At 51.8% G+C, this 18284-nt stretch overlaps 6 protein-coding genes across 6 annotated transcripts; 3 read left to right on the top strand and 3 right to left on the bottom strand.

The window, feature by feature from the left end:
- Positions 1-792: 792 nt before the first annotated feature.
- On the bottom strand, positions 793-3416 carry T069G_05216 (dynamin central region domain-containing protein; the record flags this gene model as incomplete). Its single annotated transcript, XM_056172426.1, has 4 exons — positions 793-1104; positions 1188-2807; positions 2871-3257; positions 3318-3416. The coding sequence occupies 4 exons, from the start codon at positions 3414-3416 to the stop codon at positions 793-795; spliced, it is 2418 nt and encodes an 805-aa protein (XP_056029284.1).
- Positions 3417-5107: 1691 nt separating this feature from the next.
- On the top strand, positions 5108-5616 carry T069G_05217 (uncharacterized protein; the record flags this gene model as incomplete). The annotated part of the gene is made up of 4 exons (XM_056172427.1): positions 5108-5157; positions 5219-5253; positions 5325-5439; positions 5508-5616. 4 exons carry the CDS (start codon positions 5108-5110, stop codon positions 5614-5616), a joined length of 309 nt encoding a protein of 102 aa, XP_056029285.1.
- Positions 5617-6353: 737 nt separating this feature from the next.
- T069G_05218 (LIM domain-containing protein) lies at positions 6354-8888 on the top strand (the record flags this gene model as incomplete). The annotated part of the gene is made up of 4 exons (XM_056172428.1): positions 6354-6429; positions 6496-7023; positions 7159-7209; positions 7270-8888. The coding sequence occupies 4 exons, from the start codon at positions 6354-6356 to the stop codon at positions 8886-8888; spliced, it is 2274 nt and encodes a 757-aa protein (XP_056029286.1).
- A 516-nt stretch (positions 8889-9404) lies between these two features.
- On the bottom strand, positions 9405-9817 carry T069G_05219 (ubiquitin-2 like rad60 SUMO-like domain-containing protein; the record flags this gene model as incomplete). Its single annotated transcript, XM_056172429.1, has 2 exons — positions 9405-9473; positions 9581-9817. 2 exons carry the CDS (start codon positions 9815-9817, stop codon positions 9405-9407), a joined length of 306 nt encoding a protein of 101 aa, XP_056029287.1.
- A 2002-nt stretch (positions 9818-11819) lies between these two features.
- On the top strand, positions 11820-14760 carry T069G_05220 (nuclear pore protein; the record flags this gene model as incomplete). The annotated part of the gene is made up of 4 exons (XM_056172430.1): positions 11820-13830; positions 13895-14162; positions 14223-14332; positions 14399-14760. The coding sequence occupies 4 exons, from the start codon at positions 11820-11822 to the stop codon at positions 14758-14760; spliced, it is 2751 nt and encodes a 916-aa protein (XP_056029288.1).
- A 3024-nt stretch (positions 14761-17784) lies between these two features.
- T069G_05221 (uncharacterized protein) lies at positions 17785-18156 on the bottom strand (the record flags this gene model as incomplete). The annotated part of the gene is made up of 1 exon (XM_056172431.1): positions 17785-18156. The coding sequence occupies one exon, from the start codon at positions 18154-18156 to the stop codon at positions 17785-17787; it is 372 nt and encodes a 123-aa protein (XP_056029289.1).
- Positions 18157-18284: the final 128 nt, after the last annotated feature.

Consider the following 18284-nt stretch of genomic DNA (forward strand, 5'->3'; position numbering starts at 1 on the left):
ATCTAGATATACCAGAAGATACTAGAGATATCTAGAGATACCAGAAGATACTAGAGATACCAGAAGATACTAGAGATACCAGAAGATACTAGAGATACCAGAAGATACTAGAGATACCAGAAGATACTAGAGATACCAGAAGATACTAGAGATACCAGAAGATACTAGAGATACCAGAAGATACTAGAGATACCAGAAGATACTAGAGACATATAGTCGTAGATCAGTTCATATAACACGGCCACACATTAAGCAGTATAGGTAGTGACAAGTATATTTCCTATCATTGGAGACATGACAGAGTCGAGCGGTGTAGTTGTAGAAAATATGAGAAATCGTTTGCAGCCATGGTCACGGAAATGTATCCTCTTACCCCTTCTTCCCATTTCCTCTCCCTCCATTGCATCATATACAGGTTGTTTACACTTCAAAATGAAACTCTCATTTTGACAATCACACACTCTCTCATTTCCCCTCTTGAACAGGCGTGTTTCTCTTCCATATCTTTTTTTTCCTCTTCCAGTCATCCATTCCTCCCCCAGCCGTTTGCCTTCGTTAAAAACCCCATGGACGCCTCATTGATCGCCTTTTTTCGTGTTTTGAAAACCTACCGCTTTTATACAGACATTGAGCCTCCCAATTCTTTTTTTCTTTTTCTTCTTTGGATGTCATCTTCTACTTCTTTTTTCCCTTCTCTTCATGGTAGATTTCCAGAGCATCATAGAAGGGAGGGGAGAATATTAAAAAAGAACAAGAAGAAAAGGCATCTTTACGAGCTCCTTCGCCCCTGTTTTACAAAACCTCGCCGATAATCTTTGCCGCCTCGCGGTATGTCTGGAGGAGCTTCTCACACTTCTCACGCTCCTTCTTAACACCATCGTCCTCGTAGAGGAGCTCTTCGAAGAGGTTCTCCTTGTAGAGCTCGCTGACAAGGCGATTCTGGACGACGTCCTTGCAGTGGTTGACGAGGAGATGCATGATGGCCTTGGGAACCTGGTCGGCGATGGATTCGCGGACGATGTTGAAGTAGGAGGAGATGAGGGCGCGGATGAGCTCTGCTTCCATGGCTTCGCGCTCGGTCATGGCGGGTTCGTTAGATTCGCCCTGTGGGAGAGGAGAGGAGTTAGTCAGGAGTAAAAGAACAAAAGAGCTGTGTTGTTAAGGAGAGACTCTGTATCAAGACTTACCAGATGTGATGCCAGGCCGTAACTTCGAGATGATGGGTCATACTCATCTGTCACGGAGGGGGGGGCGGTAGAGGTTCGGATCGCCAACTTCTCTTCACGACGGAGACTCTGAGAGAAGGTGGGCTCTGAAGGGTGACTGGTATGTCTGCCGTTGGTGGTGGGAGTAATAGGGGCGCTGACGGGTGCCATGCCATCCTTGCCGAAAAAGTAGTTCAAGAATGTATCGCGAGCACCGCCAATTCCTTGTCCATTCATGCCCGGAGACGATGGCCGGATCCCATTCATGGATGCGCCGAGGCCAACCAGGGCGTCCTGGTGGACGGCAGGTGACATGCTTCGTGAAGGCTTTGCTGTGGCGAGTTTGCGAAGGTTGGGCTCTGCTGCCCGCGGGGTTCCCTCCGCAACTGGGCTCTCATCGCCATCTTCTTGCGGCTCCGTGCCGTTGGGCCCGAGCTCCTTTAGCCGCCGCTTCTCCCGGCGCTCACGCTCTTCCAGGATGATCCTCTTACGTTCCCGCTCCTGTTTGGCGCTGACAACGTTGCTCATTGCTGCGGCGGCGCCTAGGAAGTTGGGGTGGTTCGTGTTGATGTATGCGCGCTGAATGGAAATGAGTGACTCGACATAGTTTGAGGCGGGGCCTAACCGCTCTCGCAGAAGATCCGATACGACCTCGATGAGCTTTGCTTGGAGTCTTGGGAATCTGGAAAGTTCTATTGAGCCGCATGTATGGCAAATCTTGATGAGTTCTTCGTAGACAAGTTCGACGCAGCGCTGGCTGGGAATCTCCAAGAGCTTGATTTGGGGCTTCACAAGCAAATCAAAAGCCATCTCAGGCACGAACAAGCTGGGCCGAGGACCAGTGGAGTTGCGGATTGCCGTTCTAATATCCAACGCTGACAAGTTTGAAGTAGGGTCGATGGTATCTAGTGAGCTTCCAAAAACAGAGTTGAAGATGTAGTAGATGCGGGCACCACCACAAAGCTCCTTGGTCGAGATTTCAGTGGATGTACCGTCGATGGAGGAGATGAAGGAGGTTGCAAATCGTGTCATGAGCTGCAGAATCAATGAGCCGCGGTGCTCCTTTCCGCTAAAGTGCATGTCACCATAGCCGGCGAGTTCCTGCTGAGTCTGACCCATCAAAGTGTTGAGGCGCGCCTTGATGTCGGGCAACCGCTCTCGAATGTGAGCCATGAGAGTCGTGTTAAGCGTCTTGGCCAAGAACTGTGTACCGCATCGGCTCGAGATGTTACGGTAAGCCGGGTGGTGCTTGAAGAAGTCCATTTCGGCTTTGAGGGCATCCTCCATGGGTTTGTTGCCCTGAATATCCTGCTGCGAGCGGTTCACGACACCAATGAAGCCAAGCTTCAAAGGGTACACACGGCCGGACAGGATATCGAGGGCATTGGTGCCGTGGTCCATCAAGTCGATCTTGGTGAGAACACCGATGGTCCTCCTGCCAAGAGGATCCACATGCCGGGCAAGCTTAAGAGCCTCTGAGTTGACAAGGTCGACATTGGCCGGTGACACCGCCAGAACAATACTGTTGGGCTTGGCAATGTACTCAGAGATCAAATTTCTCGTTTGCTTCTCGATATCAGAAGGCTGATCGCCAATGGGTACCTATGCATGATTCGAGCCAGATTAGCCTAGAAGAGGAGCAGGTAAGAAGAGGTAAAGACGAACCTTGGTTAAACCGGGCAGATCGACCAGGGTCAGGTTGAGGACATGCGGTGAGTAAATCTTGAGGTTTATGGGCTGTCTATTGATGCCTTTGTTGGTACCAGCAACTCTGGATGTCTCATTCTCGATCTCCCGCTTGACATCTATAAAGTCGTTGAACCGTCTATTGGGGATGTGGTGGAACTCGGCCCATTCTGAGCGCCGCGCAGCACCGGGCGAGCGGTATGGGTCGTTGAACGGATCTGGCGCCGTCTCATCCTCCGGGATGTTGATGAGCTGCAGGATCAGCGGCCGGCGGGTTACGATGCCGCTGCCTCGGGGCAGAAAGTCTCGGCCGACGATGTTTTCGAGAACGGAAGATTTTCCGGCGGACTGGGATCCCACGACGACCTGAGCGGCGGGGCATTAGCATCAAGCGAGGACAAGGGGAGGCGGATTTGCACCACGCACAATTTGGGGGAGATCGAGGGAATCGCTGCCAATGGTGTTGAACACCAGGTCCTGCAGCTTGTTGACCGTGTTGAGCAGATCTTCGCCGAGGGCCGCCATTGCAGCGATCTTGGGAGCCTTTTTTTTCCCTGTAGATTCTTTTCGTCGACTCGGCCGGGGTTGTCGCAGTCGCAGCGGTCAATTAAATGCAATTACCGGGTTGGAAGAGCAGCAGAGACGCCTCCGACAAAAGGATTCAGGCTCGCACAGGCAACGCGACGACTTGCGCTGGGCTTTTCTGGCGATCAAGAAGAGAAGCAAGCCGAAACATTGGCTTCTCGGGCTGTTTGGCAACGAATCGAGTACGTACCAATTCGTTCACGTGTAAAGGGTGGGGCTTGTTAATGGCTTGCCTCTCAACGCCACAGGTACCGGATACCAGGTAGTGTGTGCAGAGCCGCGGGATGTTGGCAGTACCAAGAACCTCAGCCTCAGCCTCCCTTTGTTCAAACGCCCCCCATTTCTCCAGATATCTGATGAGATAAACGGTTGAGGGCAAGGCATGGGCAGAAGCCTAACTGGAGACGGCATGTGAGAGATGGGCTGCCATACATGCTGCGGGAATACGATTGCATGTTTAGTTTATTCTGTTTGATTTTTGTTGAGCTCATGGGGCAGTTAGGGCTATTCCGTGAATACCCAGGCTTGTTCTTCTTATCTCTATGTACTGAAGCTGGATGGTTACGGAGTTCGTCCTCTGGCATTCCGGCATACATGAGACGGAACGCTAGATATCTCGTCCGTCATGTCGGGTTCGTTATATACGTAGAGCCGGCATCATCCATTTAATAGACAGATACGAGCTGCTAACCCGCTACAGGTCATAACCAGCTCTAGCGCGCTCCTTGGAAGAGCTATTGATGGTTCACCATAGCACAGATTCGGCATGACGACTTTGATTACAGTGTCGAACCATGACCCTTGAATCCTGGATTAGTTTCCGGCTAATGCTTCAACTTCAGCTTGCGTGTGAAAGCCGCCTCCCAAACCAAGACAAGATGTCATACTGCGCACAACGCTGCTCACCTGATTGTGCTACCAGTACACAAGAATATTGGTTTCTCTCATTCGCACCCGCGGCCCGACAACGGAGTGTCCATTCGCCAACCCGACGATGCTTTCCGACCCGATACTGCGACAACGGGCTCTTTCGAACCTGCCAATCGTCGCCTGCTTGAACACTGTTTGACTGTCTCTGGTTGGGCGCCTGTGGATACCGCAGTCGACGAAAGAACACGACTGATGCAGCTAGCGGTTGAGTTGGCTTGCAGTGTGTCACAACGCGAATGGTCCGTTCCAAGACCCAGAGGGAGCCCTGCAAGCAATGCAAGGGAGCAGAATCTGCTTCTGACTGCTCCCACGACAGTCACTGATTGGATTTGACAATTGTCGTGAGTCTGCTGCGGAGACATTGTGCCATCCCATATCCATACCGTGCAAAAAGCAACGCAAAGCGCCTGATCAGAACTCGTCCATCCAACGGCCCAAATCCTCCGTCGCTCGGATGTTGTCATCCCAATGAGGCCAAGGCAGTATTAAATGCTTGTACTCCGTATGCAGCTATGCAATCTGATTCGCCACAGTTGCTAAAGCGTCAGGGTCACGGTTAGCTAAGCAATGCGTGCCGCTCTATCGGGGCCCGGCCCCACCGCTTTCGACAACCATCATGCGTGACAGCCGTGCCTCTCAAGTCTCATCTCGAAAAAAAGAAACGAAAAAAGGGATATGCCCCTGGTGCGGCACCTGGAGAAATGAGTACCTTCGGCAGCCCTGGAGCGCTGCCAACAACCAAGCCAACCCCGTACGTGTTCTCTCGCCGTTGATTTGAAGCTCAGGAGTTGGCTGACCCGCCGTCTCCATAGGCCACAGCGAGGGAGCTTCCCCTTGGACCACGATGGTAAGCCCGCTGCAGTGGTTCAGTCCATTTTCCCGCCTCTCCTGGATGGCTCAGTTGTCTAACTGGACTAGGCGAGTGCAAGAAGGCCATGACCAGCTACCTTGCTTGCATGAAGAAAGTCCGTGGTGTCAACGAAGACGAATGTCGCAATTTGGCCAAGGCGTATCTGTCATGCAGAATGGATAGGTAAAGAAAAAAGAGACAGAGCAGAGCAGTAAGACATTGCCATGGGCTAACATATCGGCAAAATTAAGAAATCTGATGGCTCGGGACGAGTTCAAGAATCTCGGCTTCGCAGACCCTGCGCTGGCAAAAGCCCCAGCAGAGCCAGAAAAGGGCGTCAAAGGCGAACTCCGGTGGTAGTAAGGCGAGTGGACATCCCCATAGTCGGACAGGCGTCCCTAGTCGCCAGGCACAAGCACAGGCACGGAGGTGCAAAGGGGGGGGGAGGAAGCTTGAAGCTATTGGCCGTTCCCATGGTGACATTGCCCAACCCGTATCAGTTCCTTGTACATAGTATTTCTGGCAGCGATCTGGAACTTTCCAAAGCCCGCTGTACTGTACCATAGCGTCCCCCCTGTTAACAAATCTCTTCACTCCCTTTACCACTGATGGCTTGACAAGGTTGCGCCTTAGTCAAGTCGTGCTGTTTTATGCTTTATGCTCACATAACCATCATTTAAAGGATGGATGCCAACGCAGAACTTGGGTGGCGCTATATTAGCAGCTGAGCTGTGCCGGCTAGCGGTGCAGATTACAGGCACACAGCGCTACTGGCCAGCGCTACGCACCGCTACGGCAAAGGCAATAGGCGCCTAGTTCTGGGGTGTCTCGGAACATGCCAAGGGGTTGCCCCGTCAACCCCCACCCCCAATGATGACTTGCACAACTCCATTGACACAGTACCGAGCACATACCTGTAAGGTTTGCATACAAAACGTCACGCCTCGCATGCGACCTCTCTAATTAGCTTCCCGTCACCGCCAACAGCCTCCGGTACCTCAGAACAGGTCGACGGCACACATAAAGCCCTCGTACCTCCCCTCTGAGACCGGCCGTTTGCCTTCATTTCGTTACGATCCGCGTCCAAGGAAACGAACATGAGGCAAGCTGGTGAGGTCAGGTCACGGAGGGCGACGCCGCCGTCGCCATCATACATGACAAAGGACGAATTCGGTACGACATACAGGTGGATTGACCGATGGTTCAGGCTGGTCGCTAATCTACAACCGTCGTGAGCAGCAAACTATCTCGCAAACCTTCGAAGCAAGCCCGTGGTGAGACCCGGTGGTGCCAGGCCACCGCCTCCCAGCAACCGTCCGCAGGTAAACCGAAACAGTCTCAGTAACATTAGCTACGATGCATCGACGACGTCACAAGATACGGCTCATCAGCTGGGCCATCAGCGATCTCAGTCGCACACGCCCAGCCTCATTGCCGGGAGCATGGCGTCAACTCGCCTGTCCACCATCAGCTCCCGAAGCCGCGACTACTATCCGACCAGCCCAACGCCACCTCCAATCAAGCCCGATACAGTTGTGCCCACGGCTAGTTATATGGAGAGGGGCCGCCGATGGATGGAAAGAGAGGAGGCATCGTCTCTGCGAGATGCCATGGAAGAAATGGATTTTCGAGAGAGCAGAAAGGCTTCTCCTGATAACGATCCTGCTGTCGAGGACGACGAGACCCGTATCTACAACGCTGCCCTCAACGAAGCCGCTGAGCTTGTATGGGAACATCAGCATGGAGTCAAACCCCGGCCACCCGAGGGTGCGTACCGGTACCGACCGCATCTTCGAAAGGACAGCTACGCACATGCCCGGGCAGCTGCTGTGGGGCAGGGAGAAGAGCCGTCCGGCACGAACAAAGTGAATAGGAACTCATACTCGACGACTTCATCGGAAGAAGAAAACGGCTCTCGACAAAACGGATCCCCCGAAGCAAAAGCACAAGCACGTACCGACGAGTCTCCAACCAAGGCAAAATCATATGGAAATGTCGGAGGGCGCTTCACAGGCGGCCGGCGCAGCAGCATGAAGAGGAATATCAGTGGAGAAGTCGAACGACCGTTCTCTGGCGATCAGATATGGGAAGAGCCCGAAGCCCTGTCAGGCGATGGACCCACGACAACGACCCCTCCCAGCGGTGATTCGCCCGTTTCGCTGAATCCTAAGCCGTCCAATACGATCGGACGGGTTCCCTTCCCGCGCAATCAAGGAGAGACAAGCCCGACCAAGCGATTGGATCGCATAGAAATCCACAGGAACCCCCCAACTCGATCTCGTAACGCCCAATATCAAGTCAACACTCCCGTTGTCAACGGTCAGAAGCCCTCCGATGGACAGCATCTGAATGGAGTCGAGATTCGCAGTCAGGATATCCGCGAAGCTACTAGCATGAGGCTGAAGGACCGCAGTTCTAGACTCCCGGAACCTACCGCAGTCAGCGACAGCCCTGGAAGGCCCATTGTAAGCTTCGATACGAACTGGAAAGCCCCGGAGGAGTCCTCGTCCACTGATGCCAGTTCAGACCGACCAGACCCGACAACGCCAGCATCAAACCGCTTGCGGTCCCAGTCCCAGTCTCAGTCCCAAGCTCAACCCCAGCCCCAAACGCCATCACGGCCTATGGAGATCCCTAGCATTGTTGTGGCGGAAGACCCTTCGCCGAGACTACGGGCGCAGACGAGCGGGAGTGTGCCATCCATCTCGATAGAGGAACCGGATGAGGCCCCAAAGCGGCCGATACCCGCAATCAACGTCCCGTCTATTTCAGTTGATGAAGCGCCGGGTCGCCGTAGCATTCCCAGCATTTCAACGCCGAGGGACTCGCCTGCGAGAGGCTCAGTGCGAGGCGCACGCCCTCTCCCAACACCCGGGGCTCGTGGGCCTCAGGGCACGCGCGACCTACCGCAGCCGCGAGGCCACTGGTCACCAGCATCAGGTCCCATTAGGCCAGCGGGAACCGTCTGCAACCAATGCCAGCGCCCCATCGAGGGCAAGTTTGTGGCTCTGGCTGGGTCTCCTGAACGCTTCCACCCTCACTGTTTCCGCTGCTACACCTGTAACACCAGACTTGAAGCCATGGAGATCAGTCCAGAGCCTGAGGCATCGCGGGCTGAGCGTGTGGAGAGGATTCGGCGTCGCGCGGCGGGTGAGATATTGGACGAGAAGCCTGGCATGACCATGGCGGAAGACGGAGACGAACGACTCCGCTTCTATTGCCATCTCGACTGGCATGAACTCTTCGCTCCACGCTGCAAGCACTGCACGACTCCCATCCTTGGGGAGCATATTGTGGCGCTTGGAGCGCATTGGCATTACGGGCATTTCTTCTGCGCCGAGTGCGGCGACCCGTTTGAGCATGGCATGACACACATTGAGAAGGACGGCTACGCATGGTGTATCAATTGCCAGACAAAGCGGACGGAACGCCGTGCGCCCAAGTGCAAGATGTGCAAGACAGCGGTCATCGGCCAGTATATCAAGGCACTGGGAGGCGAGTGGCACGAGCATTGCTTCCGCTGCCATGAGTGTAAGGGAGGGTTCGACGATGGGCAGATATTCCCCAAGGAGACTGCAACGGGCGCCATTATACTCTGCACCAACTGCCGGTCCAGGGAACTCAAATTCTAAAGACGATGCGATGATGCCACTAACACATTTTGCGTATTTCATTTTGAACAAGGCGTTTGTTTTTCTTTTTCAAATTAAAGGGAGGACAGCACTGGGATGGGTAGCAAAGCATTTGGGATAATGGTGAACTAGGTAAAACCGGCTTACGGCTGTAATTGCACTTTGACCTCGTGTAAAAAAGAACCATTTTCCACCTTTCCGAACCGATGCGCCGCTGCCGTATTATGGAAGAGAGAAAGGAAAACAAGAAAGGACGAAAGGGCGTAAAGAAAGAGCCGTTTTGGCTCTTGGATCGACGTCGTAGAATAGCGGGTTCCCTCTCTGACTCTGACTCTTGACTTCTCTCTCTCTCTGCTCTAATGTATTACACAAACCACGGTAGATAGTGTGGGGGATAGAATGCGACCCAAATTACCCAGCTCTGACGCGCATGCCCCTCTGTCTTCTATCTCCTGCTTCTCTCTCCTCTCCGACTCGGTATCATCATCTCCCGTCCGCCCTTGATTTCTCGTAACTTCATCCTCGCAGGCGTCCTCCAACTTGTTCTTGATGCACTTCGAGAGTGTCGCCGTCTGCCATCTCGAGCTAACGCGTGCAAACAAACAAACAATCACGTTAGCAACAGTGTACAAAAGCGAATAGAGAAGAGAAAAAGACTGAAGCGGAAGTAGGAGAGGGGACACAAGGCATACCGCGTCCGGGGTATCCGTCGGCTGCACTCGCGTGCCGTCAAACAGGAACCGCACCGAGTTGAGGGACTTGCCCTGGCGCTCGCAAAAGGCCGTCATGAGCTTCTCGAGCTTGGTGCTGCGCTTGATCTTGAAGAAGACCTCGTTGTTGTTGTCGGTGACCTTGATGTTGAGGTGCTCGGTGTTGGGGGGAGGGGCCTGGCCATCGCCGGGGGACTGGTTCTGGTCGTTCTCGGACATGTCTGCTGTGTGATTTTGTATGCGCGCGCGTGCGTGTCTTTTTACAGATGCGGTTTCGAGATGTTGGTGATTTCGATTCCTTTGCTTTGGTTTGTGAGAGTGTAATGTGGAAGAAGCAAAAAGGAAGAAGATTAGGCTGGGCGAAAAGTGATGCGATGGCAAGGCGAATGAGGCGGCCTGATGTTTTAGCAGTGCATCGAGGCAAGAAGTGGGGAGCGAGGCATCTGATTGGGCGGCTGAGGCTCGGAAAAGGTACAGGCGGCAGGTACAGTATCTTGCACTGCTGGGCTTGTGTGATTGTGTGCACGCTGGAGCCGCTGAGGTTATAGCGCTGTTTAGGTGCCTGTGTGACTGTGTGCTGGGGGTTTGCTGTACTTTTGGGCGCTAAAAAGTTCACGGCTACGGATGACATCAGTGACGAGGAACTTGGTCTTGAAACTCGCTTGGGATGGATGATTGATTCGAGACTTGAGCTTCTTTTTACATCAATCGGAGACTAGCGATACTTTATTCTACCATTGAGAACTTACGATACCTAAGTTGCCCTATTTGGAGAACTTTGTTGGATTCTTAGGTCTTATCCAGTAATGGTTCGTTGTGAGAATCCTACCGCTTTGGCGTCATTACTCGCCAGCATGTATCATTTCAGCAGCTGATCACAGACATTGGTATTGCAGCCATCTTCCAAAGACGACGTGGAGGCACGCCCGCCGTGTCATCCTCGAGCAGTGAGTTTTGGCAAATAGGTGTTACGTCGAATCTCGAAGTGCTGACGAGATGGGCTTTGCTCGCATTTTCAGTGTGCCATCCAGGGTAGGCAAACATACCACACAAACCACACAATTTGGAGATATATACTCGCCCAAGAAGAACTTCAGAGCTGAAATGACCGCAGATTGTCTCACCAAAAACAATTACAACGAGGCTCGCTGCCAGAATGCCATCAAGGCGTTGTATGAATGCTGTGACGCCTTCTACCAGCGTTACGGCGACGACGCTACCTCTCCAAGCTGTCCAAAGCCGAAATTGCTTCGTTTGAAGATCCAGCAACAGAAGGAGGGCAAATAAAGGACGCAGCAGGGCAAAACACGCAGGCTTCGCGACCACCAGCTGCTTCTACGACGCATTTAGACACGCGTAACATTTTACAAGATACCTAGATAAAAATGTACCATGTACCATATAAAGGCAGGAAAGGCGGGAGGAAGATATGTACGCTCATCGTATGGTGTGTCAACCAGTGTAGAGAATTTCAGGCAACTTAATGAGGAGCGATTTTTCTAGGCGATCGTTGAGCACGCAAGAGATCCTTATAGGACCTGAACAAGCATTGAACGCTTATTCCGAGACTCTAATACGAATGCCGATGACATTATGATGAAGAAGAAAAGAGAAAAGGAAAAAAAAGAGCGTGATGAAAATTTGCAGTAGTAGTCGGATTCACCAGCGCACGGAGCCCCGTTTTGTTGCATATCGCAGTATGCCGAAAGTGTTCCACCTTTTGGTCGCTGCTTGTGATTTTCAAGTGGCTAGTACCGGATACTTCCTTCTCGGCGTCTGAGAAGCCTGAGTTCCAAGTACACTCGACTAAGAACCTATCAGAGGCTAGCGCTGCCTTTAGCGTCCAGAAGCCGTTCGTGTGCAAGCTCAAGCGCGCCTTGAAGCAACAAAATATTGAAGGTGCTGAATTTCTGCGCTGGCAAACTCACGATCTCGCCAGGCATCATAACGAACTCCTTCAGCAGACGAGGAACCTCCCGATCACTGTTACGACACCGGATTTCTCCTGGGCCACCAATTGCGACTCACATTTGGGTTATGCGGCCAAGGTCAACGCCCTGAAAGTTCGGCACTTGGACGCCAGCCAGACTCTATTGGGTTCGTCTGGTTGGACCTTTCGACGGCGAGATCGACAAATCGCAGAGCCCTGGACGTGTATTTTCCCCTATCCATCCTTTTGAGCAACACATAGGCACTCTGCGTGCGCGACACGGAAATCAACATGGATCAAGGGCTGTCGTTCGACCTCAATGTCGGCCCCGAGGTGGAAGAATTTGCCAACGCCCTTGACAACTGTCTCTCGCCATTCCTATCGCAGGAAGACAAACGAGCCCGAATCATCGACCTCCCTCGGAAGTACTACGAAAATGCTGTTCGAAGACTGCAACAGGCGCGGCCGAAGCGAGCTCGCAGTGGCTACGAAGATGTAGATATGGATGCTGACGAGATCGAGACGGCCGATGGGGATGGCCTCTCTGGGGAAGCGGATGAGGTTAAACAGCTGGAAAAAGAAGTGCAGACCTGGGACCTTATCCGACGACTACTCCCCCTACGCTACGCAACCCCAGAAGCAAAGACAGACGACCGGCCATCAATAGAAATGGACACAGGCTCGACGCAGTCCGATTTGCTGCTCGAGTTTCTGAATTCGGATCCCTTGGCTCGAGAGCGCCATGCGGTGCTGCAGTGGCTTCAGAGCAACGCGGCCGATGGCCCGGATATTGACGACTTGGCCCGAGATCTTCTGAAACAGGCCGACCGAGGGGATATCATTGCACATGGCTGGCTTCACACGCGAGCAACGATTAAGCTACGGAAGAATTTGACGGCATGGAATGGGCTGCTGGATCGTCAGCAACCCAGAGTTATGGAGTCTCATGTCAACAAGGATGGTGCTCCCCTGATTACGCAGTTGGACCCTGATGCCATCACCCGCCAGGGACGAAAGCTCGAGCCTGCAGACGAGTACTTTGAGCGTGCGATTTGGCTTGGCTGTTTTGAACACCTTCGCCGTGGTAGCAGCCTCGAGGAACTGCGCGAGTGGTGCCAGGAGCGGACGGAGATGTGGCGGGCTGTTTCCATGTCTGCCATGCTTCTCTCTGAGGACCAAACTGTCCCTGTTGACGACTTGAAGCCCGAGTCTCTGGCTCTCTGGAGACGCATGTGCTTTGCCTTGGCTCGACAGGGGGGCTCGGATGATTACGAACGTGCGGTGTATGGTTTACTCTCTGGCGATATCACCAGTGTTGAAAAGATTGCCCGGAGATGGGACGACTTTCTCTTTGCCAACTACAACGCGCTTTTACGAACCCAGTTTGACAGCTACGTACTGAGCCGATGTCCGCCAAATGTGACCTCGACATTGACTCAGAACTTCCCCTCCTTTGACGCCGTTCAATTCTTGGGAAAGCCACAAGGAGTTGAGAAGCGCCTTGTTCGTTCGCTAGAGTCCCAGCCAAGGACTCATGACGAGGCGACGGAGCCTAGTAAAGCTCTGCAAGCCGCGTTTATTGCCAGGGATGTTGAGCGCCACTTGTACGAACAAGGACTTGTCATGATTGCGGACGCCAACGCAAATGGCAAATCCATTCTTCTGCCTTCATCTGAGCCAATTAACTCTGGCGTTGTGAAGAAGAAGTACTTTAGCCTAGATCAGGATGATGGGCTTCGCATTGTGTCACACGTCTATGTGCTCACAGCCCTGATGAAGAAGTTTGGCGGTGCCCAGAAAAAGGTCTCCAACTTTTCACCACCACCCCAGTTGACATTCTCTCAGGAGAGTATCTTGGCGGGGTATACAGATTACTTGCGTCGTGCCGGTCTCCCAGAGCTTATCCCTCTGTACTGCTCAATACTGGAGGCACCTAGGCAATATGACGTTCTGAGCTGGAATTTGATCCACGAGGAAGACCCCGAACAGCGCTTATTGCAGTTGAAGTTGATAAAGAAGGCCGGCATCGACGTCTTGAAGTTTGTGGACAGGCAGGTGGTGCTCTTTTACGAGGCATTGGGCGACAAGGCTCCTCAGCAAGCTGCTTTTAGCATCATCAGCGATGGACCCTCAACACCACAGTTTGGGAAGCTGATAAAGGCAGACTTCTTTGGCTATGAGGAGGGTGTCGTTTCGAGCGGTGATGACCATGTTATCCGTTCTTTGGAGTGGCTCTTGATGGTGGATGGAAAGTGGGCCGATGTCTTTTCTATGGGCACAAAGGTTTACAAGTTCTTCTTGCGTATGTAACTCACCAGTCCTGGTTGTGATGCGATTTAGGGGTTATGTGACTGACAGCTTGATAGGTTCCGGACGACTGGGAGCTGCCCGACGGCTCTATGAGAGGATTTCATTCGAAAAGATTATTCAGGGGATTTCGGGACAGGAAGAAACTGAAGACATTTGGTATGAGGATGCCGACTTTTGGGCTAAGCTGCTGGAGCGCAGCGAGGTCTCCAACATGAGCCCCGAGCAGGTGCAGGCGGAGGCACGAATTTTCCGCGGACTTGAAGCTCTCGTCAAGGCTCTAGATGGCCTGGAGACAATTGCTTCATTGATGCTCATCTCTACTGAGTATGTAACTGCCCATTCTTAGGGATATAAAGCTGGATTCACTGACAAATCCTGGTGTAGGCTGTCACATGGAGATCGGGAATTTTGGGGTCCGGCGGGTGAATCAATCAAGAACGTCAAGGATTACATGAAGCCCTTACTGAAGGGATGGCTGATGCCAGCAATCAAGGGTATGTTCTGGCTTTGATGTTGCATATATCCGTCATACATGATTGCTAACTAAGTTTCTCGTATAGCTGGTGATGCCGAGCTACAGGATATTCGAGCTGCCTACCTACCAGAGACCATCTTGGCATACATCAGCGCTCTACATTTCGCTGGCACTGGCTTGTCACGGGAGAACCTTTTGGAATGCATGGAGCTCGCCGCCTTGGTAGCAGAACGCGAATCAGACCTCAAGGACGTCTTCGCCGACGCTAAGCGCATGACGGAGCTCGTCGAGGCCTTTGCCGCCTGCAGCAAGGCGCTGGCCATTGCCACCGGAGAGAAGAGGCCATCTGGATCTGGCAGCAAGAAGCAGCGGGAGATGGGATGGTCGCGAGATTTGTGGTCGGTCAAGACTGGAACTGGGGACGCGAGCGTCATTGGGCCTGCGTAGTGTATAGCATGTATGGGATTTTTTCTTTTTCCTTTTTTGGTCAGCTGGGATGAAATTAAGGATTATGGGATTTCTTATTTTTTTTTTCTTTCTTGTCCTTGATGTGGTTCTAGGTGTTGCACGGCATTTTAATAGGTGAGGGCTCTATTGGAAAAGGGGGAGAGGGAGGAGAGAGGAGGAGAGATTGTGTGTGGGAAGATGTTGTGGACGGCTTATACACACAGGTTACATACCCACGCAGATAATAGAAGCATCGTGTACGGCTGATCTGTTGCGTCTTGATGTATATGGTTTCTGTGATGTGCCGTTGGTTACTTGTACCGGCTTGAAGGTATTTGACTTTGCTGCTGTACGAGCATCACGTGCAGGGCTTCTTGATACCCTCCCCTTATGACGTTTGCATGTGGCTCATGATTCTTTCCACTTTGAAATCTTTCATATATCTGAGCAATGGGCCAGTTTCTTTCTTGCATCTTGAGGCGTACGCCTCCGGCTCTACCACCGCTTCTAAACCTGCCACCCGAGATCCTATTACTGATTGCGTCTCAGCTGTCTTCGTCCCCTGAATCCCTCGTTGCCCTCTCGCTAACTTGCAGAACTCTCTTTTCTTTTCTTGACAGGGACGCAGTGAAACTCTGTGATCAGTCGCGGAAAGATCTCTTGCTATTGCTGGAGAAAGATCTCGGTGATAGGTTCTTCTACTGTTCAGTCTGTCGAAATCTCCACCGCTTCCCGCAGCCATGGCACCTCGCAGATCTATTCCATTACAGCCATTACAGCAGCTGCAAGCGCTACCACTACTGTAATATTTTTACGCCGAATAATGCATCCTCCTATAAACTGTAGGTATCCCTTCAAGAAGCACCTCTAAAATTAGTTGCCTGATACAACAACAGGATCTATATCCATGCACGTCTTGTCATGAACCGTCACTTCTATGGCTCCCCAAAAGGACTACCTCTGGAAAGTATTGCCTTTCCAGCCATAGCTAGGAATGAACCGGACGAGCCATTCTGGCAGGAAACCCCATCCGCAAGGATGATTGGCGATGAACTGTTCCTCTGTATCACGCATTCGCTTGCAGGGAGAGGAACTACATTACGGGATATCATTGACAGGGGATGGTCTGGTATTTGCAGCCACTTGACTCGTGATCGTTTCCGCACCATGCCAGAGCTGTTGGAGCCGGGAGAATATGAGTCAAACGAGTTGTTGCTTTTCAAGGATTGTCACAATGGGCCGGGATCCTGCAATGTGTGCTTGACTGACTACATCACCACGGTTGAGCGCGCTGAGGTAAATGAAAGGGTACAGGATCGTCTTGGGCAGGAAAGTATCACTGACACTATATGTAATATAAGGAATTAACTAATTTGGGGACCAGGTTTCTTTAGGACCGTTAGTCGACGGTTGGTCTATCACGATCACCGCCTACCATCAGGTGGGACAGTGCCGAGATCCAGAAGATTGGAAGTGGGCGAGATTTATAGAATATCCGCCGTATAGGGTACTCCTTCAAGGCCCATTTAAAGAACGAGATATGGCTCTTCACCCCCCTGGTGCGATTAGGGAAAGGTGGGAAATAGGGGGGCTGTCAGTTTGACCAAGGAGCGCTAGATAATGGAAGAATCTATGAAAGTATATTGAGAGGGGGATACACCACACCGTGAAGTTAATGATGCCTGTAAATTCTATTGGATTTATGTATTTCTACTTTGGGCTGCCTAAGTTAAACGTTGTTCTCTATTTGGCAGCCATATATTCAGGCATTTTGGTCAACGATGTCATTGTCCATCCAAATTTAGCCAACAGCAGCATGGATCTATCAATGTTGCCGGGGTCTCTAGACGGAGAAAACGAGTCTGCGATGCCAGTCGTCCGGTTCATCAGCGGGCAGCAGCTATTCCGAGCTATTGACTCTATTGAATCCAGATCCTACGAAATGGACTCCAGAGGAGAAGTAGATACACTGCTTGTAACGAGTGTGTTTGAATCAAATCCTCCGCAACGGTCCTCTGAGTACTAACATGCCCTTTTCTCTTCTTTTCTCGCCATCCAGACGTGTCTCCTAATACCTTTGGTATGTTAGAACGGAAACGAGAGGCTCGTGGACGCAAGTTCCGCTTCAACTGGTACGACGAAGATTCTCGGCGGCTTCTTATGTGTTTGAACACGGGAGCCCACGTTCAACTACATATATGGCTATACATGGAGATTATATACAACCTGTTCGTCATGGGCCTTGGTGACGCATGGAAACCCATGGGAGCCACGAGCTTCTACCATGGGGGCCTCTCCTCTGGCGAAGAGTTTGGAAATACCAGTGTCGGTCATGGTGATAATGGCGGAGGGAGCAGCGGAGAGCCAGATTCGTCGGGAGGACCGCGGCCAAAACGGCGTGGACGCGGTGCTTTTCCCACTCTTGTTGTAGAAGCAGGGTGTACTCGGTCTTTGGCGATTATGCAGGCCAAGGCGAAGTGGTGGTTTAAAATCTCCAACCATGATGTAAAAATTGTGCTGTTGGCGAAGTTTTATCCATGACGACAGATGGCAGTTGTCGAAAAGTGGGAAGAAAGACCACGGGAGATTCGTGAAGGAGCGGCAACAACTCGATGGGGATCTGAAGGAATGCCATCTTGTCAGCAGGTGGTTACAATCACAAAAACTAGTAACGAACCAATGGCGTACCAGATATCTGATGAATTGACGCTGAGTTTTAGGCTGTTGTTTTTGAGGGATCCGGGTGAAGAAGAGAGAGATGTGGTGATTTCTGCCGACCGCTTGCAAGACTATGCGGAGATGGTTTGGGAAGAGGCTCTTGAGGACTAGGGGGAGAAAGTGTCTAGGAGAGGGCGTATCAGACTAATTTCTTTGGAAGATGATGTCTAGCTTGTTTATGAGTACTTGAAAAGATAAATGTACTAGATATAAGCAAATCTACTAGACGTAGATATCTCTACTAGACAAGAGTAACTATATTAGTTACAGATATCAAATAAATTATAGCTCCTCTGAGCCCATAAGTCATCTCGATACAGCATGTCGCGCTAGGGCATACTCAAGCACTCGTCCAGCATAGTCTTGGAAATCGTCAGTAGTCATAACAACGTATTCCTCTTCCTGGAGCGAACTATCCAGAAGCAGCAGTTTGAGATTTAGCATCAAATCACCACCGGTCACTCGATACACTGGCGGATTCGAACCAGTATGAGAAATGGTAATGGTCTGTTGACGGGCCGCCACCCATTCGACCTCTCCCTCACCAGTTTGCCCCAGCTGTCTCTCCTCCCACCTCTCCAAGAAGATCGTAAGCTGACTCTCGTCGAGCTTTGCTAAAAGAACAGTCTTGACAGTGTGATTCGAGACCTGAAACCACCATTTGGCTTTGGCCTGCATGCTGGCCAAAGACCAGGTGCATCCAGCTTCGATCATGAGGGTAGGGAAACCTCTATAGAGTCCGTTTCTATACGGCGTCATCGATGAGTCTGCCGATCCCGCGCTCCCGTTGCCACTACCGGAACGAA

This window comes from Trichoderma breve, chromosome 3, assembly GCF_028502605.1.
Source record: "Trichoderma breve strain T069 chromosome 3, whole genome shotgun sequence".
NCBI classification, from domain to species: Eukaryota; Fungi; Ascomycota; class Sordariomycetes; order Hypocreales; family Hypocreaceae; genus Trichoderma; species Trichoderma breve.